The 21,818-nt window shown below is 37.2% G+C and overlaps 1 protein-coding gene across 3 annotated transcripts; it reads left to right on the top strand.

Annotated features, from left to right (window-relative positions):
* The first annotated feature begins 14 nt into the window (after nt 1-14).
* EIF2S1 (eukaryotic translation initiation factor 2 subunit alpha) lies at nt 15-21,004 on the top strand. Of its 3 annotated transcripts, none has more exons than XM_069082431.1 (8): nt 17-178; nt 4,907-5,148; nt 11,798-11,877; nt 13,934-14,085; nt 16,684-16,790; nt 18,103-18,200; nt 18,522-18,665; nt 19,475-20,013. In XM_069082431.1, exons 2-8 carry the CDS (start codon nt 4,908-4,910, stop codon nt 19,598-19,600), a joined length of 948 nt encoding a protein of 315 aa, XP_068938532.1. In that variant the 5' UTR covers nt 17-178; nt 4,907; the 3' UTR covers nt 19,601-20,013. The 3 variants fall into 3 exon arrangements, with proteins under 3 accessions (XP_068938534.1, XP_068938532.1, XP_068938533.1); XM_069082432.1 differs by lacking the exon at nt 17-178 and adding an exon at nt 561-691; XM_069082433.1 differs by lacking the exons at nt 18,522-18,665; nt 19,475-20,013 and adding an exon at nt 20,606-21,004 and having other exon boundaries at nt 15-178.
* Nucleotides 21,005-21,818: the final 814 nt, after the last annotated feature.

Raw genomic sequence — 21,818 nt, forward strand, 5'->3', positions numbered from 1 at the left:
CGACGTCGGAGCTTGCGTAAAGGGTGAGGGGTGACCGCGCAGGCGCAGAAAGCCCGGTCTCAACGCACGCTGAGGGAAAGTGGTGGCAGGTTCTGGTGCGGCTGGAGTTCTGGGCTTTTCTCGGAGTGTAGAGAGCGGCGCGGGGACCTAGTTCGGGACCCTCACACACGTATTTCAGGTGACTCCTTCCTCCCTTTCAGTTCACCCTCCCCATTCCTCTTGGGCGAGGAGAGGCAAGCGAGTGGATGCCCCGGGAAGGACACCCCTTGCCATCCTGTCTCGTCGGGCCCTTCCTCGCGCGGGAAACAGCTACCCCATGCCGCCCAGCCCCGGCAGCCGCCTTGGCCTCCTGGCGTGGAGAAGGCGGCCGCTTGCGGAAGGGAGAGGCGAGCCCCGGGGGCTCGTGGGCTCCCGGGAAAGGCACAGTGGGGGGTGTGGCCGCCGCATCTGGAGAGCTGTGATACCCCTACCCCCTCCACACACAGCCCTCCCGGAATGATGACCCAGGCGTCTGGGTCCTTCCGGGTCCTTCTAGGCTTTGTGTGCCAGGGCCACCGCCTCCCACTCTGGCCAGGCCCTTCCTGCTTCCGCCCGCCCTGAAGACCACGCCAGACCCTGGGCCGTGCGGCAGGCAGCGGTCTCTATACTGCTGGAAGAATCGGGGACTGATCGATCTGTCCAACATCTGAAAGTACGAGGGCTTGGTAGAAAAACACTTTCAAAGAGCGTGAATGGGCGACTATTTATGGACCAGGTGTCTGGGGTCTGGAAATCCCATACAGGCAATCTGTTTAATTCTATAACACCCTTAATTTATAGAGTTTACCTAAAGGCAAAAGTGGTGAAGGAATAAGTTACTCTTTTTCATTAGGATTGGGAATTTCAAACCAGAAAAGTACCTCAGGGGTCTTCTTCGTCTCGTTTTACAGATGAAAAACTGACTCCGGGAAGTGAAGTGACTTTGCCCGAGTTCTTCACTTAATGCTGTAGAATTAGAATCATGGTTAGGTTGACATAAAGTTGACTGCTGTGATTTTGGAATTCTCGAATTTAGCATTTTCAGTTTTGTATTTAAACACAATGAAATTTTACCATTATATATAGTTTCCATTCTGGGATCTCGTAAAATTTTTCCCGAGAAAGTCCTCCCCCTAAATGTGGCATTGATTATATTCCTTGTCTGAAAATTACTTATAGTTTATTTTGTACAGGTGTAGCACAGTGGATAGAGAATTGGCATGTGATCCCAGGAACCTGGATTCAAGTCTCACCTCTTACACATACTTGTGTTGTTACTCTGAGAAAGCCACTTAATATCTTGGTGTTCTAAGCAACTCTCTGAAACTTAGTTGCAGAGAAAGTGCAGAATTTCCTTATATCAGTAAAATCATAGGTCTAGCCTTTAGTTATATATGTTGTATTTTGCACATATGGACACATTTTCTCCCCTTCCTCCTCCCCATCCCCTCCCTCTCCCTCCCCATCCCCTCCCTCTGCTGTCTCATCTGATAGGACATAAACTCCTTAGGGATAGACCATTTCTTTTTCTAATTTTCGTAGGTATGAAGAGCTTAATAAATATGGAATGACTGAACTTTTGTAGCGTAAGAAAGTTTCATTTTAAGTTTAAAAGAATGTCTTAAAATAATTTTTTTCTCCCGTGAATTTTCTCATTAAATTACTTTTTGAAGTTTGGAAAATGGAAATATCTTAATTTCAGCCATTTGGGAATTGTTTATTTCTTAATCTATTTTATGAGGGGTTAACTTGTATAGACAGTGCTAATAGCTTATAAATCATCTTCATAGCTATACCCTCATTTAATCCTATAAAGTACTGTTAACCTTATTTTTCAGAGAAAGAAGCTGGCTAAGCAACTTTCCCAAGATTCCATGACTGAGTAGCAGAATTGACCAAAATAACCAGCCTGCCCTTGAATGCCAAGGCATCACAGTTCTCTGATTCAAAAGAACTTGTTAAGTTGTTTGATGTGCAATAGTATTTATGTAGGATTTGGTAAGGCAGCAAATTTTTATCTGTAATGAAATAGCATCTTATTTTATAAATAGAAATAGTGTGGTTAAATAGATAGACTGCAGACCTTAGACTCAGGAAGACTTGAGTTCCTTTACTCTCAGACATTTGTGACCTCTGGGCAAAAAAGTCACTTAACCTTCTTATGCTTCTAACAACTCCCTGGGACTTTGAAGTAATGGATTTCTTGTATTCTGTATTGTAGAGAGAGTTCCCACATTCATTGGATTGTGGTGAAGTAGAGATGATTGTGGTGTTTGCAAGTAGATTGTAGAGTGGAAAATAATCATTTGTCCATACTTTCTGAGGATTAAAGTTTATTTTTATGTTGCTAGTTTTGGATCTGAAAGTATATGAAAACACAGGAAAAGTTTGACCTAATGATTTCTCTATACCAATGAATAGACTTAGCAGCAAGTGACAGAAAAATCACAGCAAAAAAGCAAACCTGGATTAATGAGATTATGTGGTTTTTTAAGTCCCAAAGGGAGTTGATATTGGAAAAAAAGTTGTTCATGATATAAACACAGGTTTTTGTCAAAGTCAGGTATAAGTGGAATAAAAAAATATTCTGTTCCCTGTTTGAGATATCTCCAATTTTTGTCTTAGTTTAATTGGTAGGACTTTTCTTATATTACTATACAGTTATGAAGGGAGTAAAATCTTTGTATTTAAGGATTGTCGTTGACATTCTAGAACAGATATTAGGCAGAAGAAAGCTGCTAAATGTAAAATTTCTCCTACCATTATGCTCTTTTGTAGCTCACTTGGTAGTGATCATTATAAAAGCAGAATGTTGAGAATCCTTAGGTTACTGATCCAGTTCTATCTTGAAGAAAGTGCTAATTTAAGGAAGGAAGCGTGTGGTAGTAGATGAAGGCCCTTAAATGGAGTAAGATGACCTAACTTTGAATCCTCACCCCATTACTTAAATTCAGCTACTACTATATGCAAGGTGAGAGGCAGCATGGTAAAAGACTGACTTCAGAATCAGAAAGACCTGGATCAAAGTCTTACCTCTGACTTTTATGTGACCTTGGGTAAGTCAGGTAGCCTTTCTGTGCCCCAGTCTACTCTAGGGAATACAACATGAGCACAGATAATTTGTGTGCAAGGTACAGTGTAATGGGAACACAGGAATGATCCAGATAAAATACTCTTTAAGGAAACCTGAGAAAGAGAAGAAAAGAATTTAAAGAGGAAGTAGATTCTAGGTGTGGCTTGCATAAATTCTTAAGGAATACCTACCTGGTAATCTAGTTTGGCTAGAACATGAAAATTAGTGAGAAATAAGGCTTGAAAATTAGGTTGGAGCCAATTTATAAAGGCCTTTAAGAGTCAAACTGAGATCCATTTAAAATTTTTGAGCAAGGAAGTGACATGGTTCATATATGTATATTGGGGAGATTATTTTGGCAGTTGTGTAACGGATGGTGAGAGAGGAAGAGACTTGTTCAGGCAAGAAGTTATGAAGCCCTATTACTATTGTAATATTGGATGTTGAGAGTACAAAGGCTTCAGCATCCCTTCTAGTGTCTAGCGTCCTGCAGCTGGTCCTAGTGTTGGGAATAATACAGAAAATATGATCCCAGTGATAGTTATTAACTATTTTACAAGTATTGCAGTGAGAAGCAGAAAGCATCCAGAAATGGAAACTTTAGAAATCCTTGACGTTAACTCCCAGGAGCAGGAAGCAAAATGGAAAAATAAAAAGCCATAATAATTGGAAAAACGTCATTAGAGCAAGGCAGGATGAATAGCTACAAGAAACAGGAGTAAAAGGACAACCAAAGATTTTGCAAATAATATGGAAAAGACTTCTCACTGCACTGAGTGGAATGTGTGACTTGGTAGTGAGATTTTAGCCCCCAAGTCTTGCAAACTGGACAAAGATGTCTTCAGCAAGTGGTCCTTATCTTCCTCAAGCAGGCCCCCTCAAGTTCACTGAAGAAAAGAAGCCTGATGAAAACACTATAGTTTCAGTACCTTAATCTTATTCAGTAAAGCTGTTTACAATGACTGGGTTAGTTATATTGGGGGGGGAGGTAGACTGGTTTGTGTTTACAGTTAAGTAGGAGTAATGAGAAAAGTAGAAGGCAAGACAGTATTTAAAATAAAGTTGGAGAAATGGACTTGTATCTGTGGTATTGAGTGTAGAAAAGTTATGAGGCTCAGGATGTAGAGCAAATTCAAGTGGCAAAAGAGAACCTTGTAGGAAAAAGTGGCATGTTTTTTGTGTTTTTGTTTTTGTGGCATTTAATTAAGCTAGTCCTATGTGTGAAATTATTTCCTTGCTTCTGAGGTGTTATCACAACTCTTTCTTTCCCCTCTTAATATACATAGTAACACTTCAGAGAAATTAAGACTGGAATGAGTTATCTTTTGATTGGATTTCTAAAAAATATTTATTGTTTTTAAAATACCCACTACAATTTGAGTTTTAATCTTATCTGCTCCAAAGTAAGAGTGCTTCTGGTTTTGCTGCCTTGAAAGACTGGAACATGTAACAATAATGCTGCCCTACCCATTGTTTGATATTGCTTAAAGTAGGAGTATTATTATAGTACTTTATTCCTGGGCAGTACCTTTCATCCTTAGTTCTAAATGTTTTATAGACACTAATTATTTTTACAATATCTCTTTGAAACTAGTGGTAAAGAGACACCCACACTCCACAAAAATCTTTAGCAAAATTAGAAATAAAATTTATTTCTTGACAGTGCTACTCAGAAAATGGTTTAAATTTCAAAATAAGAGGAAACACATTTTTCATTTTGGTGGCAAGATACAGAAATTTCACCATTTTAAACTTAGAAACCTTATGTTGGCTTCCATCTGAGCACTGAGTTTGATTCTTTTGTTCAAATTGCAGAATGCCAGGTCTAAGTTGTAGATTCTACCAGCACAAATTTCCTGAAGTGGAAGATGTGGTGATGGTGAATGTACGGTCCATTGCTGAAATGGGAGCTTATGTCAGCCTTTTGGAATACAACAATATCGAGGGCATGATTCTTCTCAGTGAGCTGTCTAGAAGACGAATCCGTTCCATTAACAAACTCATCCGAATTGGCAGAAATGAATGTGTGGTTGTCATTAGAGTGGATAAAGAAAAAGGTAAGTTTAAAATGAAATAGGAAATTGTTCTTGTTTTGAATGTCAGAATCATGGTTTTTGAATATTTTTATAAATTGCTTCAGGTAAAAAGTGTCAAATACTGTTTTGTTTTTTTTTTTAGTAAGGGTAACTTAACCACCTTTTATGAGGTATTTCTTTTGACTCCTTTAATAACCTTCCCCTTCCATCTAAACATTAAGGCAATTCTAATTGAAGAATGGCAAGCAGTCCACTATCACAACTTGCCTTCTCACTCATTCCCATATGCCTGCATTTTCATCTCTATCTTTTTTCCACAAGGCCCACCTTAGCTGACACCAAATCTACCATGTCTTCCCTAATTGAACCAACTAAAAATGATTTCTCTATACTCATATTTTCCAAGAAAACTACCTGGATTTTTCCTTTGCATTCATCACAACTCCATCGCTATACTTATGCATACATTTTATACAGTGCTTGAGCTTTTGTGTGGTACTATCCTGGTTTTTCGTCTATATAGTCCCACTGCCTTGCAGCTGGTGGGTACTTGATAAATATTGGTTGGGTAATTTGGGAGTCGTGGTTAATGACATCAAGCTGATAAGCTCATTCTAAACGAGAGGATACAACATATACACCTCAGTGTATACAAAATAAAAAATGATTTTGGGGGGAAAGCACTAACAGCTGGGGAGATGAGGAAAGACTTTATGTAGAAAATAATGCTTCAGTGAGAAGTAAGGAGGGAGTACATTCAGCCTATGCAAAGGCAAAAACACTACAGGAGCTGTGGAAATAGAGCACCCTATATGAGAAATGGTAAGAAGGCTTGTGTGTGGAGGGGAATAACGTGTAATCAGAACAGAAGGTTTGTGAGGTGACAACAGTTGCTGTTTTATCCTCGAAGTAATAAGGAACCACAGAAGTTTTTTGAGTAGAAGAATAACAATACAAACTGTTTTAGGAAAATCATTTTGGCATCAATGTAGAGGATAGTTTGGAAAAGAGAAAAACTTGAGACAAGAAGACTAATTAGGTGTCTATTGCAATAGTCCAGGTATGATAAGTGTCTGAACTATGTTCAGTCATTGGCAAAGATACTGAGGGTGGTTTGCTATTTCCTTCTCCAGCTCATTTTACAGATGAGGAAACTGGGGCAAGCTGGGTGAAGTGACTTGCCCAGGATCACACAACTAGTAAGCATCTAAGGTCAGATTTGAACTCAGGTCTTCCTGATTTTAGGGCCGGTGTTTTATCCACTGCACCAACTAGCTACCCCATTGTGTTTTGTGGTGAATAGAAAGGAGGAGACAGGTACAAGAAATGTTGTAGAAGTAGAAACAGTACAATTTAGTGACTTTTTAGTATGTGAGGGGAGGGAAGGAGTGAAGTAGAAGGTGGCAAAATGATTGGGAACCTGGTGACTAGAAGGATAGTGGCATTCTGAATAGAAATAGGATAATTCAAAAAGAAATCTGGGTTTGAGGACTTAGATAATGAATTCACTTTTGAATGTGTTGTTTAAGATGTCAAGCTTCCCAGTTCAAGATGTTGGTTGGTATGGAGTAGTGATGTCCAGCTTGGAGCCCTATAAAGATGTGTAAGGGCTGCGTATATAGTTCTGGAAGTCATCTGCATAGCAGTGATAATTAGACCCATGGGATCATCTTAAAAGAGACAATGGAGAGAGGGAACAGGACCCAGGATAAATTAAATGAGCCAGTAAAAGGAGACTTGAGAAAAAATGGTTCTGTAGGTAGAAAGAGAAGCAAGAAAGAATAGTGTCACAAAAACCCGAAGAAATGATCCAGGAGGAAAGCATTGTTAACCCTATGAAGCACTGCAGAGAGAGCAAGGAAGATGAAAATTTCAACAAGACCCTTAGATTTGGCTAATTGGTGACTTTGGAGGGAATAATCTGTTAAAAGTTTGGAAGTCAGATTGCAGAGGATAACTTTTAAAAAGTAATTTCTGAGAAAGAGATAATAAAAATAAAGGGAATGTTAAGACCCAGTGAGTTGTCTTTCCCAGGATGGGAGAGACTTTGCCGTGTTTGTAGGTACAAGTTGCAAATTGAGAAGGGGAATGAGCTGAAGGGTTCACATAGGGAGAACTTGGTTTTGTTAAGTAGAAAGGCTGTCTATTTATGCCAAGAAACTGGAGTAAAGGAAAAGAGACCGTGTTATAGGATAAACAAGGGGAGAAGAGTGAATTTGAAGCAATCTCTCTTTTTTTTTATTTTATGTTTATTTTTAGTTTGCAACATTCATTTCCACAAGATTTTGAGTTACAAATTTTCTCCCTGTCTTTCCCCTAACAACCACACCAGAACAGCAATCCCATTGAATACCCCCTCCCCCAATCTGCTGTCTCCTATATCCTCCCTCATTCCCCCTCCAACTTTCCAGCAGGGCAAGATGGATCTCCATACCCCAGTGCCTGTATATCTTATTTCCCAGTGCATGTAAAAATAATAATAATAATTTTTTTAAACATTTGATTTTAAAACTTTGAATTCCAGATTCTTTCCCTTCTTCCCTTGTCAACCCACCCTTACTGAGAAGATAAGCAATTGAATATAGGTTGTACATGTGTAGTTACACAAAACATTTCCGTAATGGTTATATTGTGAAAGACTGACTGTTTTTTCCTCCATCCTATCCTGCCCCCCCAACTTGTGCTATTTTCTACTTTGACACTGTCCCTTTTCAAAAAGTGTGTGCTTCTAACTCCCCTCCCCCATCTGCCCTCCCTTCTATCATCCTCCCTCTTATCCCCTCCCTCCCTATTTTCCTGTAGGATAAGATACCCAATTTAGTGAGCAGTCTCTCTTTTCAGTAAAGTATGAGATAATCTTTTTTTTACCCAGTGAAATAAAAAATGAGCAGCAAATGTGAACATTTCCATACACAAAGGTCAGAAAATGGAGATTGTATATAAAACCACAGTTTGACTACATCTAACTTATTCCTGTTAATGTACATTAAATCCAGCTGTAGGAACAGAGAGGAGCCAGACAGTGGGAATTTGGCAAGGAATGAGTGGTGATTAGGAATAAGGGATTTGACCTTAGAAAATAGTATAGAGTTTGAACTGGCTAAGGATCTGAGATTGGGAAGAGAGGAGAGAATGAATGCAGGGTTGAGAGCTTGTTGCATTTCTACTGTGCAATATTGTTTACCACATCTTTCTGGACCATTTTATATTACTCTTTCACATATTTAACTTCTGAGATTATAAGCTTCTTAAGAACAGGGACTTAGTCTTATATTTCTTTTTTTTTCCTTCGTGGAACTTCCCATAATGCTGGCTACCTAACCAGGTACTCAATAATTAGTGATTATTTTGATGCTATTAAATAAGCCTCTATCTTTTCTTTTTACATTTAGAAAGCTAGGTAATTTCTGTTATGTCCTTTGAGGACAGAATGTAGGCTTGCGCTTTTTATTCCTCCTATTATACACTTCCCAAAGTTGTTTAAAGGGATCAGTTTAACTATTTAGTTGATCTTTTTCCCCCCCAAAGCAAAAACTGACAAAGAATATAGCTATTTCTTTGTAATTCCTCTTAGGTGACTATCACGGTCTTGATTGCTTGGACAGCCTCTTTTTTTTTTTTAATTACTTTTATGTGTGTATACTTCTATTCCTTGATAATAACTGAGTTTGAAATTTAAATTTGCAGAGTGCTTTACAGACATATCCTTAGCCAAATTACAAGATGTTATTTCCATCTTATTTATTGTTGAGAAAACAGACACCGAAAAGTAGTCACGTTCCGATAGGCTGGTTACCAGAGGTGGGATTTGAAGAATCTTCCCGATTCTTAAGACCTACTACTCATCACTATAAGACTTGTGGTCTAATTCATATGCTCCCATCCATACATACTTCATCTTGTGTGATGAACACATAGCTCTATTTGTGTCCTCCATAGGGCTGGATCCAGCATGCCAAGGGCTTTTCTCTAGGTTTTTTGACACTGAGGTAGATCACAGTGGAACATATATCTCTCCATCTGTTATCCTTCCCCTTTCATTACATGACTGGCCTCTTTTCTTTGCTTCTTTAATGATGTCTTTTGGTATGTAATTATTGCTTTTGGCATATATTGTGGGCAATTAAAATCCAACATCCTCCTCTCCATTGATGTTTTACTTTGTTTCATTGTAAAGCTTGGGATCATTAAAAGTATTGCTCAACTTCCTTAATACAGTTCAATCAATTTCCTTTCTCCTATTAGATTCTGGGTCTAGTTCATTATTCATTTTCATTGCCTGTCCAAGATAAACGTATTTTTGTATCATGTATGTATGTATGGAGAAAGAGTTTGGACTAGTTCTAGTATTTGTTCAACCAAGTATCAGTCATTTTTAATCCACTTGTTTTTTTTCTTGTGGGGAAGGTTAAGCGAAGCTCTAAGTGATTATGGCTTTCACATGCAATGCTCAGGGACTTAATGCAGTAGGCACATCTGGCAAACAAACATCTGTTTATCTGAATATCTAACAAGACACCCTTTCATTTGGACTCTTGCTTGAACTTCCTCTATGGTGATGACAGATAGCTTTAGCAAGCTTGTGTCTCTCTATTTTATGCCTCACTTGATATTACTAATTAAAGGGGCATGGGAAAAAGGCATATGGGTAACAGATGCCTACCTCCACTGGACTTAATGCAAGTTGGGGTACGGGGGGGGCAGGTTATGTGTAGATGGATATGGATATAGCCAATCTGGGATTTGATTTGCTTGACTTCACATGTTTGTAGGAGGTTTTGTTTTTCTTGTTTTCTCAGTTTGAGGAGAAGAGTGGTGGAACGTGGCCTTGGTATTAAAATAAAATAGAATTAAACAAAAAACAACAGAGAAAGTAGAACTATTCAACTTTTATTTTATTTCCATTAAATACAACAATCTTCAAACTTAAAGGGATAGAGCAAATTTGGTTAGGACAGAATTGAAGCCTAAGATGGGTAAGGAAATAGTAAGGACACCACAGGATGTTGTGGAAAAAAGTATGGATGACTAATCAGGTTAAGTTGCTTCTAACTTTTTAACTTATTAGCTCTGCATTGTTGACTAAATCACACATGTCTCAATTTTCAGAAGAAAGAAAGTGAAGTCAAAAAATGATAAATCACTTTATAGATGCATCTGAGCAAAATTACATGACATTATTAAATGGATGGTTTTTTGAGCACTTAGAAAGGGAAGCAGTGAGTTAATATTGGTTCACTAAGAACAAGTTCATTACTGACAAGTATTGAGTCAAGAAGGCTTTCTGGAGAAGGTGACCACTTGCATTGGCCTTAAAGGATCAATAGGAATTTGACATGGAATTGATGGAAAAGAGGATGTTTTAACTAGAGTAAAGGTACAAGCACAAAGCTCAGAGCACATTTGGGGACAGAGTGACTTAGCTGGCTTATAAAATAAAGCACAGGTAGGAAATAATATGAGAGAGGGCTTATGGACCTTGAATTCCAGGCACAGTACACTTAGTTCTACTATAACACTTGTTTCAAAAAGGCGAATTTGTTCCCATGTGAGTGATGTATTAGGGAACATTTTGAGCATAACACAAATTTCAGGTTTGCTTCTATACCTCCACAAGCAAGCTTCAGGTCTTTGTTAATGTAAAGGGCCATATTTATTGTCTTTCTTTTGGTGTAGTAGGAGCTGTGAATGGAGAAGAATTTAGACTGGTGCACATCACTCCCATTCTCTTCCATTATAGTGCAGGCTAAGCAGCAGCCTGGGGCTATTGTATTATTTATGTATTTGTTAACCAATTGACATATATAAAACTGTGCTGCAGTTTTTTGTTACATTCTTATCTTTTTTTTAATGTGTCATTGCCAGGTTTTGGAATGTTATTCCCCAAACCCATGTTTTCCATAATCTCTGTGGTTTTACTGCATAATTTTGCATAGCATGTATTGAGTTATAGCAGAGTGACCTGTAATTTGATATTTAATCTTTAGGCAGTAGGAAAACTACCAGAAAGTTTTGGACAAAGTAGACATGATCAATGCATAAGGATGTATTAGAGAGAAGTAAGAACATATAGGCAGTTAAGATGGAAAAATGTAAGAGAGTTGAGTAGATTTATAGAGTCAACAAGCATTCCCAAAGATTGCCAATTAATGGATTAACCTGACATAGATATTTTTTTTTCTTGCCACTGGGCTCTGATCTTTGCTTCATCCTTCTCAACATTTTTTAAGGATTTGCATGAACACATGTTCATTAGATTTTCAGATGGCACAAAGCAGGGAGAGATAATCAATGTAAATATAATTTATTAGGAAAAATTCAAGATTTAGGAAAGTCTCCACTAGTAGTTAATATTGTTCAGAAATTAACAAGCTGAAATATGCATGGAACAAATGTAAAGCCCTACATTTCAATTTGAAAATAATGTTGAGGGAGAATTAATAGTGGATCCATAGGATTATAGCTTTTAGAGTGTACAATCTCCTTTTTACAGATGAGGAAACTCAGATTTAAGTTAAGAAATTTATTTAATCCTTTCAAGAAGCAAGTAGAAGAGCTGGGAATTGAACTAAGTCCTCTGACTCAATTCTGAATATTTATCTTGATAGTGAAAGTTGTAATCTCGAGAACACTTTGGAAATCCTAATTTTTCTTAATTTCCTCATGTCAGGATATATCGATTTGTCAAAAAGAAGAGTTTCTCCAGAAGAAGCAATCAAATGTGAAGACAAATTCACCAAATCCAAAACTGTAAGTTTAATGTTAGAAGAAAACTGTTTAAATCAGTGTCCTTTGCAACTAAGATTACCTTCCCATAACTCAAGGGAACATATATGATTGATGGCATGTTGTATTTTAAAATAATATGAAATCAAGACTAATTTCAAGAAAATATTCATTGGTTAGGTTGAGGACAGACTAGTGGATCTAATGGATATCCCTAGTGTTGACTTTAAGATGATCAAAGTATCCTCTGTCTCCTCTTCGAGTCATAGAGGGTTTATTTAAGGAGCCTTAGAGATGATTTACTCCCAACAGTTTTATATCCAGTGTAAGGAAGAATGTGATAACTTTCAAAAGTTATTGTTGAAAGTTACTATTCTAAGATAGCTTTTAGCCAATTGAACTACATGTAATTTCTGCTAACTTTGGATTGTGGCTGATTAGGTAGTCCCCTTTTCTGTAAGTTCTGGAATTTTAGCTATCTTTGGGGATAAGGATCACAGATACATCTTGCTTTTTGTTTTAAGGAGGAGTAGGACTTGGGTAACAGCTCTCTGAGCTTAGAAGAACAGCAGAGAATCTGTAGACTGGTTTGTTGTAATTGTTGTTTTTTTGCCTTTTTTTTTTAATCCTTTCTGGAAGTGTCCCTTCTTGTTAGTCATGGGCCAAGAGAAGCCTTGAAGTAGATCAAAGCACTGTTGGAGTCAGATGACCTGAGTTTAGTACCTGGTTCTACTACTTAGTATATAAGTACTTTATAAACTAATGCAGTACCAATAATAAGTACCAATTATTACTATTCATTGTGTACCTCAGTAAAGTTCTAACTCAGGTTTCAGTATGGTATGTAGTGACTCTGGGTTCATTAGGGCAACTCATGAAACCCTACTAAAAAATGGAGTTGTAATGCATTCTGTGTGGAGGAATACCCATGTGGATCCTTGAAGACTTGTCCTCTTCCATTCATGCATGCATCATTTTATCATTTCCATATGTTTTTATCATTTGCCAACTCCCACCCAAATTCTTTACCCATGTTCTATTTGTTCCATCCCTCCTGTCATTTCCCTCGGATCATTATCTGTCTTTTGTACTTATTAATTGGTTCTTTTTTTTGTTCTCATTTCAGATGTAATTTTCTCCCTTGTCCCATGCCCTCTCTAAAATAACATCAAAATTCCAATAAATTGATGAAAAAAATAATAATTAGCCTTTGTGATCCTGGGCAAGTGATTGAGCTTCATTGGGCTTCCTCATCTATAAACCAAGGAAGATGAACAATAGTTTATAATATCTTTTCCATCCCTAAATCCTGTGAGCCTAAAAGTGTGAATAGTTGAGCTCTTATGGACCTTGAATTCCAAGCAAAGTACACTTATTTCTGCTATAACACTTATTTCAAAAGGGCAAATTTGTTCCAACGTGAGTGACATATTAGGGAACATTTTGAGCATAACACAGTTTTCAGGTTTGCTTCTGCACTTCCATAAACAACCCCTCAAGTTTATTTTCTTATGGAGAGAATGAATATTCCAGATAGCATTCCTTTTGATCTCAACCTTTAGTACATGCAGATAGCTTTATTACAGAAACTCTAATTATTATATATTCAAATGAACAGCAGCAAAATGTTGAATTCTACATTAAAAAAAACTAAACATTACATTACATTCATAGGAGATGTTTCTTGAGTGGGCAACACCAGAGAGGTGCCTGGCAGAAACTGCCTCCTGGATCCATTCTTTTTTTAGTTTGATACCACTGATCTGAACTAATGAAATCACTGGCCTACCTTCTACTCCCCACAAACAAAAGAAAAAACTTTTATTTACTTGCTTTTTTTGGAATTGTAGCTGAGCAGGAGAGTAATCTTGGCTGGTCATACACACATACACGCATGCACACACACATGTGCCCGCTACTGCTCTCATACAGCTTTGAGTTTCATTTATATATTAAATGGGGGAAGGGAGTAAAGAATGTGGAGCAAGATCACCAGAAAATTAACACAGTCTAAAAAATAAAATAATAGTAATACAGATGAGTATTTTTCAAATTTTTAAACATACCTTTTTGATTCTAGGTTTATAGCATCCTTCGCCATGTTGCTGAAGTGTTAGAGTACAGTAAGGATGAGCAGCTGGAGAGCCTGTTCCAGAGAACTGCCTGGGTCTTTGATGACAAGTACAAGAGACCAGGATATGGTGCCTATGATGCATTTAAACATGCAGTCTCGTAAGAATCTTTTTAAGAAATTTCTACTCTCATAGAAGGTGGATGCAGAATCTTAATGCACCTGTTATAACATTTAATAGTTTAATAATATAGTAAAATCTTGTTCTTTTCCATCAATGCAAATCGGCAGCTAGTTTATAACTTATAATCTAAGGCAGTTCCATGAAGCACTGAGAAGTCAAGTGACTTGCTTATATAATTATTTTCTTGAATGAGAATTGAGCCCCCCACCCCCAGGTCTTCCTCATTTCTTTTCTTTTTTTTTTTTTTTAAAGCAATCGGGGTTAAGTAACTTGCTCAAGGTTAAACGGCTAGTTATTTCTGGGTATGGTGCTAAATATCCAAGCCCAGATTGGGTCTTCCTCATTTCAAGGCTAACCTCTCTATCTTCTGTGCTGCACTATAAGCAGAAAGATTTTCCACTTGACAAATATTGATGGAATAATAGCTCCGGACCCAAAAAAAAAAAAAGAAATCTTGGTTATTTAAAAGACTGAGATTGCAAATTAATCGTGTTTTAATTACAGACAAAATTCGACTGCTGCTGCTTTTTGTTTTGAGTTGCTTTGATTTCTAAATTGGCAAAAATTATTCCATGTTACATTTTCTTAAAATCAACCTAAATGGATGTCATATCCAAAAAGCCCCTTAGAGCAAACAAGCTCTAATCCTTACAGGAAGTAGCCGTTCACAATTAAGACTGACCTGACCCTTCCTCAGAGTCCCCTGCATGAGTAAGTTATGTTTTTCCTCTGCTTCTGAAGGTTTTCCTAAGATACTTAAACTTGATTGTCAGATTCATTTAGCTGTGAGCATTCTCTAAGTTTAGAGCCCTGATTGGTCCTTTAATGTCTAGATTTTGACCTGTGGGTTTTCAAAATGAATTTTAGACAGAGCATACAAAAGGCTTTGGTCTTCCTTCTGTAGTTATGACAAAATCAAACAGTGGGAAGTTTTTCTCTTCTAAGGCAAAGAATTTTCATATTTTATTTGTTTATTTTTATACTTTGAAAAAAATTGTATTCCACATTTTTCAAGTAAGAAATTATATAGCTGATATTTGCATGCTGCCTTAATGTTTACAAAGTATTTTTTATTTTCACTTGGTCTTTACACAGTGTTCTTTTGAGGTAGATAGCTATAGGTATTGTCACCATTTTACAGGTAAGGAAACAGATCCAGAATGATTAAGTTTAGATTTACTCATGGTCATATAGCTAATAAATGTCAAGAGTGGGATTTGAGCCTATGGCTCTAAATCTGTTGTTCATTGCACTGCACCACACAGTCTCTCATTTCTCACTGTATTGGGTAGAGGCATGTGGGGCAGTGGGGTGGGAGACAGTGAGGACAGCAGTCAAGAATACAAAGGGGTCAGATCCTTTTGATTTGCTTGTGGCTACTCCCACAATTTCTATTTTGATGTTGACCCTTCAAGATTTTGTCTAGGTCAATATAGCATATTATTAAAATGTTTTAATTTTAATTAATCGACCAACATTTAGGCATACCTACTGTATGCCAGGCACAGATTGTCACTTTATTTCCATTTGGCTTAATGAGCATTTGATACATCTAAAATTGCTTTTAATTTCTTCCTTAGATTAAATTCTTAAAGCATAATTACAAAAAAATTAGGGCCTTTTTTGTTATCTGACTACACAGGTGTTGGTATCTATATTCTATTTTCATACACAATAAGAATGATTAATAAATAAGTAAAATAGTTAATGGTGTTTTTTTAATAGTTGCAAGGTAATTTAGATGCCTTCAATATTTGTCTTCATATTTAACCATATAAGTAATGCTTACTAATTTCTAAATAATATGTACTAGGCACTGTGCTAAGAGAGAATAGCTTCTGCCATTAATGTACAGACAGCATACATACATGATAAGACACAAGGCGAGGTGGGCACTTCTAGCAGTTTGAGGGAGCAGGAAAAGGACTACTACAAAGAGAGATGCATGTAGAAGAAGCTTGGAAACAGAAAAGGACTAGGCTGGGAAAAGCTTTTCAGTGTCAAGCCGAGAAATTTAAATCTGATCTTATGAGGTAATAGGGATCCACTAGAGTGTGTTGAGTTGGGGAGATAACAGTCATATTGGTACTTTAGGAAAATCACTTTGGTAGCTGTGTAAAGGATGGATTGGAGAGGGAAGAAATAAGACAGAGAATAATTATGAGTCTTGCAGTACAGGCAAAGAAGGTGATAAAGATGGTAGTTATTAAAAGAAGGTGACATGTACAAAAGATACTGTAGAATTAGAAATAAGATTACAAAGAGGGTGTATTATTTGTGGAAACTGTCAGAACTTGGTGTGTCATTCTAAAGAGCTATAAGTATGTTCAGAGTAACAGTAGGAGCACTTAGGAGTGGTTCTAATTACAAGGTGAATTCAATGAAGTAAATTTGTGAAGTGCAAGTAACTATGCTGGGCAGTTTAGGAATAGTGGATACAATGAAATGTTAGAAGAATTAGAAAACTAATGAATTTGCCCATCTTCCTCAGACCCCCCAGAAATTTTGTTTCTAACAATTTGTATGTAATATAATAATCAATATTAGTACATTCAGTTTTTAAATTTTACTTCAGAGACCCTTCGATCCTAGATGGACTAGATCTGAATGAAGATGAAAGAAGAGTGCTGATTGATAACATAAATAGGCGCTTGACACCACAAGCCGTCAAAATTCGAGCTGGTAATTAGGTTTTTTTGGTTTGTTTTTTGCATTCATTAAGAAAGTGATTATAATAATCTTATTGAATAAAAAAATTGCTACATAAGCAAATAGAATAGCTAACATTTATTTAGTGTTTACTCTGTGCCAGTCACTGTTAAGCTCTGTGGAATTATTATTTCAGTTGATTGCAACAAACCTGCCAAGTAGTTGCTATTATGGATGAAATTAAGTGACTTGCCCAGGGTCACATAGATACCGTGTTTCCCTGATAATAAGACCTATCCCGAAAATAAGCCCTCCCCTTACTGTGTAAGATTCCTCTAAAATAAGCCCTCCCCCGAAAATAAGCCCTATTGAGATTGCTACTGTAGTGAAGGTGATCCCCTGCGCTACACACTACATTATGGTACCCTCTGTATGCACTGTCCCCCCCAAGCCCCCCCGGGAAACGCATGCCACGCTCCGAGCTGCGTCCAATCAGAGCTGCAGCAGTGAGCGCGTCATCCTGTTCTTCCCCAGTGATTTGCTTATTGAATAGAGGTACATTTTTTTGTTCATATTTACCTGTTTATTAAAATTGCTGTCAACGTTCATTAAAATAAGCCCTCTGGTGTTTTTCTGTCCAAAAAAATTAATAAGACAGTGTCTTATTATCTGGGAAACACGGTAGTAAGTATCTGAGGCTAGATTTGAACTCTTGTTCCAGGACCTGTGCTCTATCTACTATGCTACCTAGCTGCCCCACATAATCATGTATAAAGAAAAAGTATTTTGGGGTGGCTAGGTGGCATAGTGAATAGAGCACCGGCCCTGGAGTCAGGAGGACCTGACCTGAAGTCAAATCTGGCCTCAGACACTTAACACAAAAACTGGCCATGTGACCTTGGGCAAGTCACTTAACCCCAACTGCCCTCCAAAAAAGCAAAAAAAAAGAAAAGAAAAAACATTTGCAAACATACCAGTATTATCTGTACCAGGAAAGAATACTTCCAATGTACCATTTTGCTGCTGTTGAATTTTCACAAAGTTTATATATTATACCAATGAAGCCTATTACAGTTATTAATTCAGCAAACTCAAAGTGATTTCTTAAATTTATTTTTATGGTAGTTTAATCATTAGAAGAATTTGTATGAGGATGAAGAGAGGGTGTAAACTTTTTAACTTTGTGAGTGATAAATGGTGTAGCTTCTATTTTATTGTGTAGTTGAAGTAAATGAGATAGTTATGACATGAGGAATCATACAGAAAATTTGTTATGTCAGATTTTAAAAAGCTTAAAACCTTTGGACATTTTGTTTATATTAATTCACTGTTACCTATTTCTTAGATATTGAAGTGGCTTGTTATGGTTATGAGGGTATTGATGCTGTAAAAGAAGCTCTGAGAGCTGGTTTGAATTGTTCCACAGAAAACATGCCCATCAAGGTAAGTGAAACCCAGCCCACATACAAAGTCTGGTCTTGTCATTTTATTCTCTTCACAAGAAAGCAGTTTCTTTTTCACTTCATGTATATGTTTGTGATTGGCCATAATAATGTATTTTTTTCCCTCAATCATAAAATAAGGCGATTGTTTAGAGGTAAGATTGTGTGAAAGAGACATTGATCACTCAGGTCTAATGTTCCTAAACTAAATGATATTTTAAAATAAAAGGGCTAGACTTTAATATAATAATCAACTGTGAGGAGAGTTTTGCTTTCATTGTATTCAGAATTAGTGGAATTATTATCTTCCATTCTCTTGTAGATTAACCTGATAGCACCTCCTCGGTATGTGATGACTACCACAACCCTAGAGAGAACAGAAGGCCTATCTGTCCTCAATCAGGCTATGGCCGTTATCAAAGAAAAAATTGAGGAGAAGAGAGGTGTCTTCAATGTTCAAATGGAGGTAAGAAAGGTTTTATGCAGCTCCTAATTAGTTCCTTGGTTATATATGCCATTATGCTTTTAACTTTCTTGCTGGGAAGTGACTATTCTTATTAATAAAATTAACACGCGCCTGACTAAAATTCTAAAAACAATCAAATGTAAGTATCTGGATCAATATTTTGGAATAGTAAGAGGAATAGTCAGTGAAAAACTGTTCATTTCTGGTGCTCTCGGGTCTTAGAAGTTTTTGTGTTTAAGGGAGAAATAGCCCTTCAGGGGCATTTGAGTAAATATTTCCAGAGTTTGTTACATACAGCTTTTCATTTTCTTCTTTGGGGTTTCATGTAAAAATTACCTTTTCCTTATAACTAAAAAAAGTTATTAATCTCAAAATAAAGGGGTTAGATTTATTCACTCAGAGGTCCCTTCTATCTCTGAAAGCTCTGAAATTCTGTGATTGCTGCTGTGGATCTCATTTGGAAACTCAAACTTTTATCCATATTTTGGTGAGATTTTTAGATGTTCCCAAGAGTAGTTACACGAGTTATTTTTCAAAGTTGTTATATTTAAGAGTATGGAAAAAGGCCAAGTGTGAGAGTTTTTTGGTTTTGTTTTATTTAATTGGAAAATATTCAAGAATTTCTTCTATTTGTAACTGTTGATAATCATCATTTATTTTGAAACTGTCAAATACTTTGCAGGGCAGTTATTATGAAAGTTGCCATTTTGAAGAATTTGCTATCAGGCATTAAAATGTATCAGAGAAACTCAATCGATTGCCTGCTTGTCTCTTAAATTTTGTGTAATATGCTGATCCTCCTTCCACAGCCCAAAGTAGTCACGGATACAGATGAAACTGAGCTTGCAAGACAGCTGGAGAGGCTTGAGAGGGAAAATGCTGAGGTGGACGGAGATGATGATGCTGAAGAAATGGAAGCCAAAGCTGAAGATTAACTTTTTGGAAAAAGGCATCTAACTGGAGGAACACAGACAAGCTCTTTCTGGCTTAGACACCCTAGACTTGAAAGTTTTCCAGTATTGAAAACTTCAAAGCTGAATATTTTGTATTTCAAAGTATTTAAATGTTTCAACAGACCAGCATGTGAAATGCCCTCCCAAATGCTGGCTGCCTTCACACATTGATCTCTTTTAAAGGAAGTGGCCTAATTTCATTAGGGACTAAAACCTCACAAGCTGAAATCATCCAACAATTGGGTCTGAGGTTTTCCATCTCTACTTCTGATGGGTAGTCCCTTCTGTTTAGTGCCTCTTTGAGATTTACCAGGAGCACCAAAAGCAAACAGTCCCAATCTTTCTACATTCATTGTACTCAAGCAGAACATTCAATAAATTTCTGGGATATTTAACTAGCTTTCTTCCTTCTTCACTCCTATTGAAAGCATTTCCCATCAAAGTATAATGGGAATAGCGAGTTAAGAGTTCAGGATTAGGAATACCTGGGTAGATGAACAACTGGCCTTTGGATCATACCTCAATGAGAAAAAGAAAGGATTAACTCCTTGGATTAGAAAAGTTTCTGTCTGCTAGAAAAAGAGAACATTGCAACATCCTTTCAAGAAAAAAGGAAAAGCAGGAATGGTAGCAAACTGCACAGTAAGAGATTGTTGCACTTCGTATACCATGCATGAAAAGGTTTAGCCATTTGAGACCCTTAGGATGATGGTTCGTAAAATGCAACTAAGTAATTGTACTGTACTAACTGCCTGAAAATAAGTGGTGTGATTTATCATCATCCAAGTTCTGTGTTGCTTCACTTGATATTTACCTTTAAGAATAAGTTAAGAATGGTGGAATGTGAAAGGATGCTGTTCCTTTAAAATATTTATTGGAACTTTAGAAGAATGTTAGAATTCATCCTTTCCAATATTTAAAATGTGGAATTGAGGTGGGTTTTTTTTTTTAACAGGAAAAAAAATAGATTAGGGAGGTGCCATCAAGGGATTCAACCCTCCAAAAGGAAGAGTAATTTATACATTACGAATTTGGATGGTAGTGTATTTCTCGTGTTTTTTTCTTTGGGGGCAAGCTAATTGAAATTAATAATATGAATTTGGACTATAATTTTATTGCATTTTACCTACTTTTAAAGATAGGTACGAAAATTCAGGGATAAATGGCATTGTTATTTTCTTGACATGGTTATTGTGGATATTTATATGATCTCTTTGATCAGAGATTGAGTCTCTGTTATCAGACTATTGGGGTACATAGACCTTATAGGAGGTAACTGTTGAAGAACATACATAAGATTCATCCAAGTCAACCTCATTATTGTGATTGAATTAAATATGTACTGAGTGCCTAATAAAAAGGCACTTTTTCTGGTGCTGTTTTCAAGGTCAGACTTCTTATTTCAGTCTCCTGTGGGCTGGGGTCACTGCAGCTAATGGGAGTGTGGAAGAATATTTATGAGAGAAAATAATTTCTGGTCTGTTCTTTAGTCATATTCAGGAAGAACCCTTTTAACTACCCAGGATATTCTAAAAGGAACAGCTAATGGCACTTTCTTCCCTCTCTGACATCTAAGTGAAGTAAAATAAGCTGCTTCTCTTTTGATCAGTGGAAATTGTCCCTTAGTAAATCTTTATATTTACAAACCTTTACATTCCTTCTGAAAACAAGTAGGACACTGCAGACATACCTTGCAATGGAAAATTGAAATAGTATCAAAAGTTTTCTATGGACATTTTTTTTAGACTTTGAAAGTCCAAGGTGGTGGATGGACATGAAATTTTCCACTGTGAACTCTAGTGGAATTTATCATGTAGGATTGAGACCCCTGTTAAGTGTCCCCTCCTACGTGAATGTGGCATGTTTTGTTATTTCCCACATTACTTTTCTTTCTTTTTTTTTTTTTTTAAAGCAATCGGGGTTAAGTAACTTGCTCAAGGTTACACGGCCAGTTATTTCTGGGTGTGGTGCTAAGTATCTGAGCCCAGATTTGATCCAGGTCATCCCGACACTGGAGCTGGTGCTCTTACTCACTGTGCCACCTGGCCGCCGCTAAGCAATTGGGGTTAAGTAACTTGCTCAAGGTTACACGGCCAGGTGTTTCTGGGTGGGTGCTAAGTGTCTGAGCCGGGATTCGATCTCCAGGTCATCCCAACACTGGAGCCGGTGCTCTTACTCGCTGTGCTACCTGGCCGCCCCA

The sequence above is a fragment of the Petaurus breviceps genome, unplaced genomic scaffold (genome assembly GCF_028583685.1).
Source record: "Petaurus breviceps papuanus isolate PSGF00001 unplaced genomic scaffold, PetGlider_PUasm1.0 166, whole genome shotgun sequence".
NCBI lineage: Eukaryota > Metazoa > Chordata > Mammalia > Diprotodontia > Petauridae > Petaurus > Petaurus breviceps.

Excerpts from the sequence above, each read along its gene's own strand:
- EIF2S1 (XM_069082431.1), top strand. The coding sequence starts at position 4,908 with ATGCCAGGTCTAAGTTGTAGATTCTACCAGCACAAATTTCCTGAAGTG. Across the intron at positions 14,086-16,683 it reads GCATTTAAACATGCAGTCTC|AGACCCTTCGATCCTAGATG; the intron begins GTAAGAATCTTT and ends ATTTTACTTCAG. Across the intron at positions 16,791-18,102 it reads AGCCGTCAAAATTCGAGCTG|ATATTGAAGTGGCTTGTTAT; the intron begins GTAATTAGGTTT and ends CCTATTTCTTAG.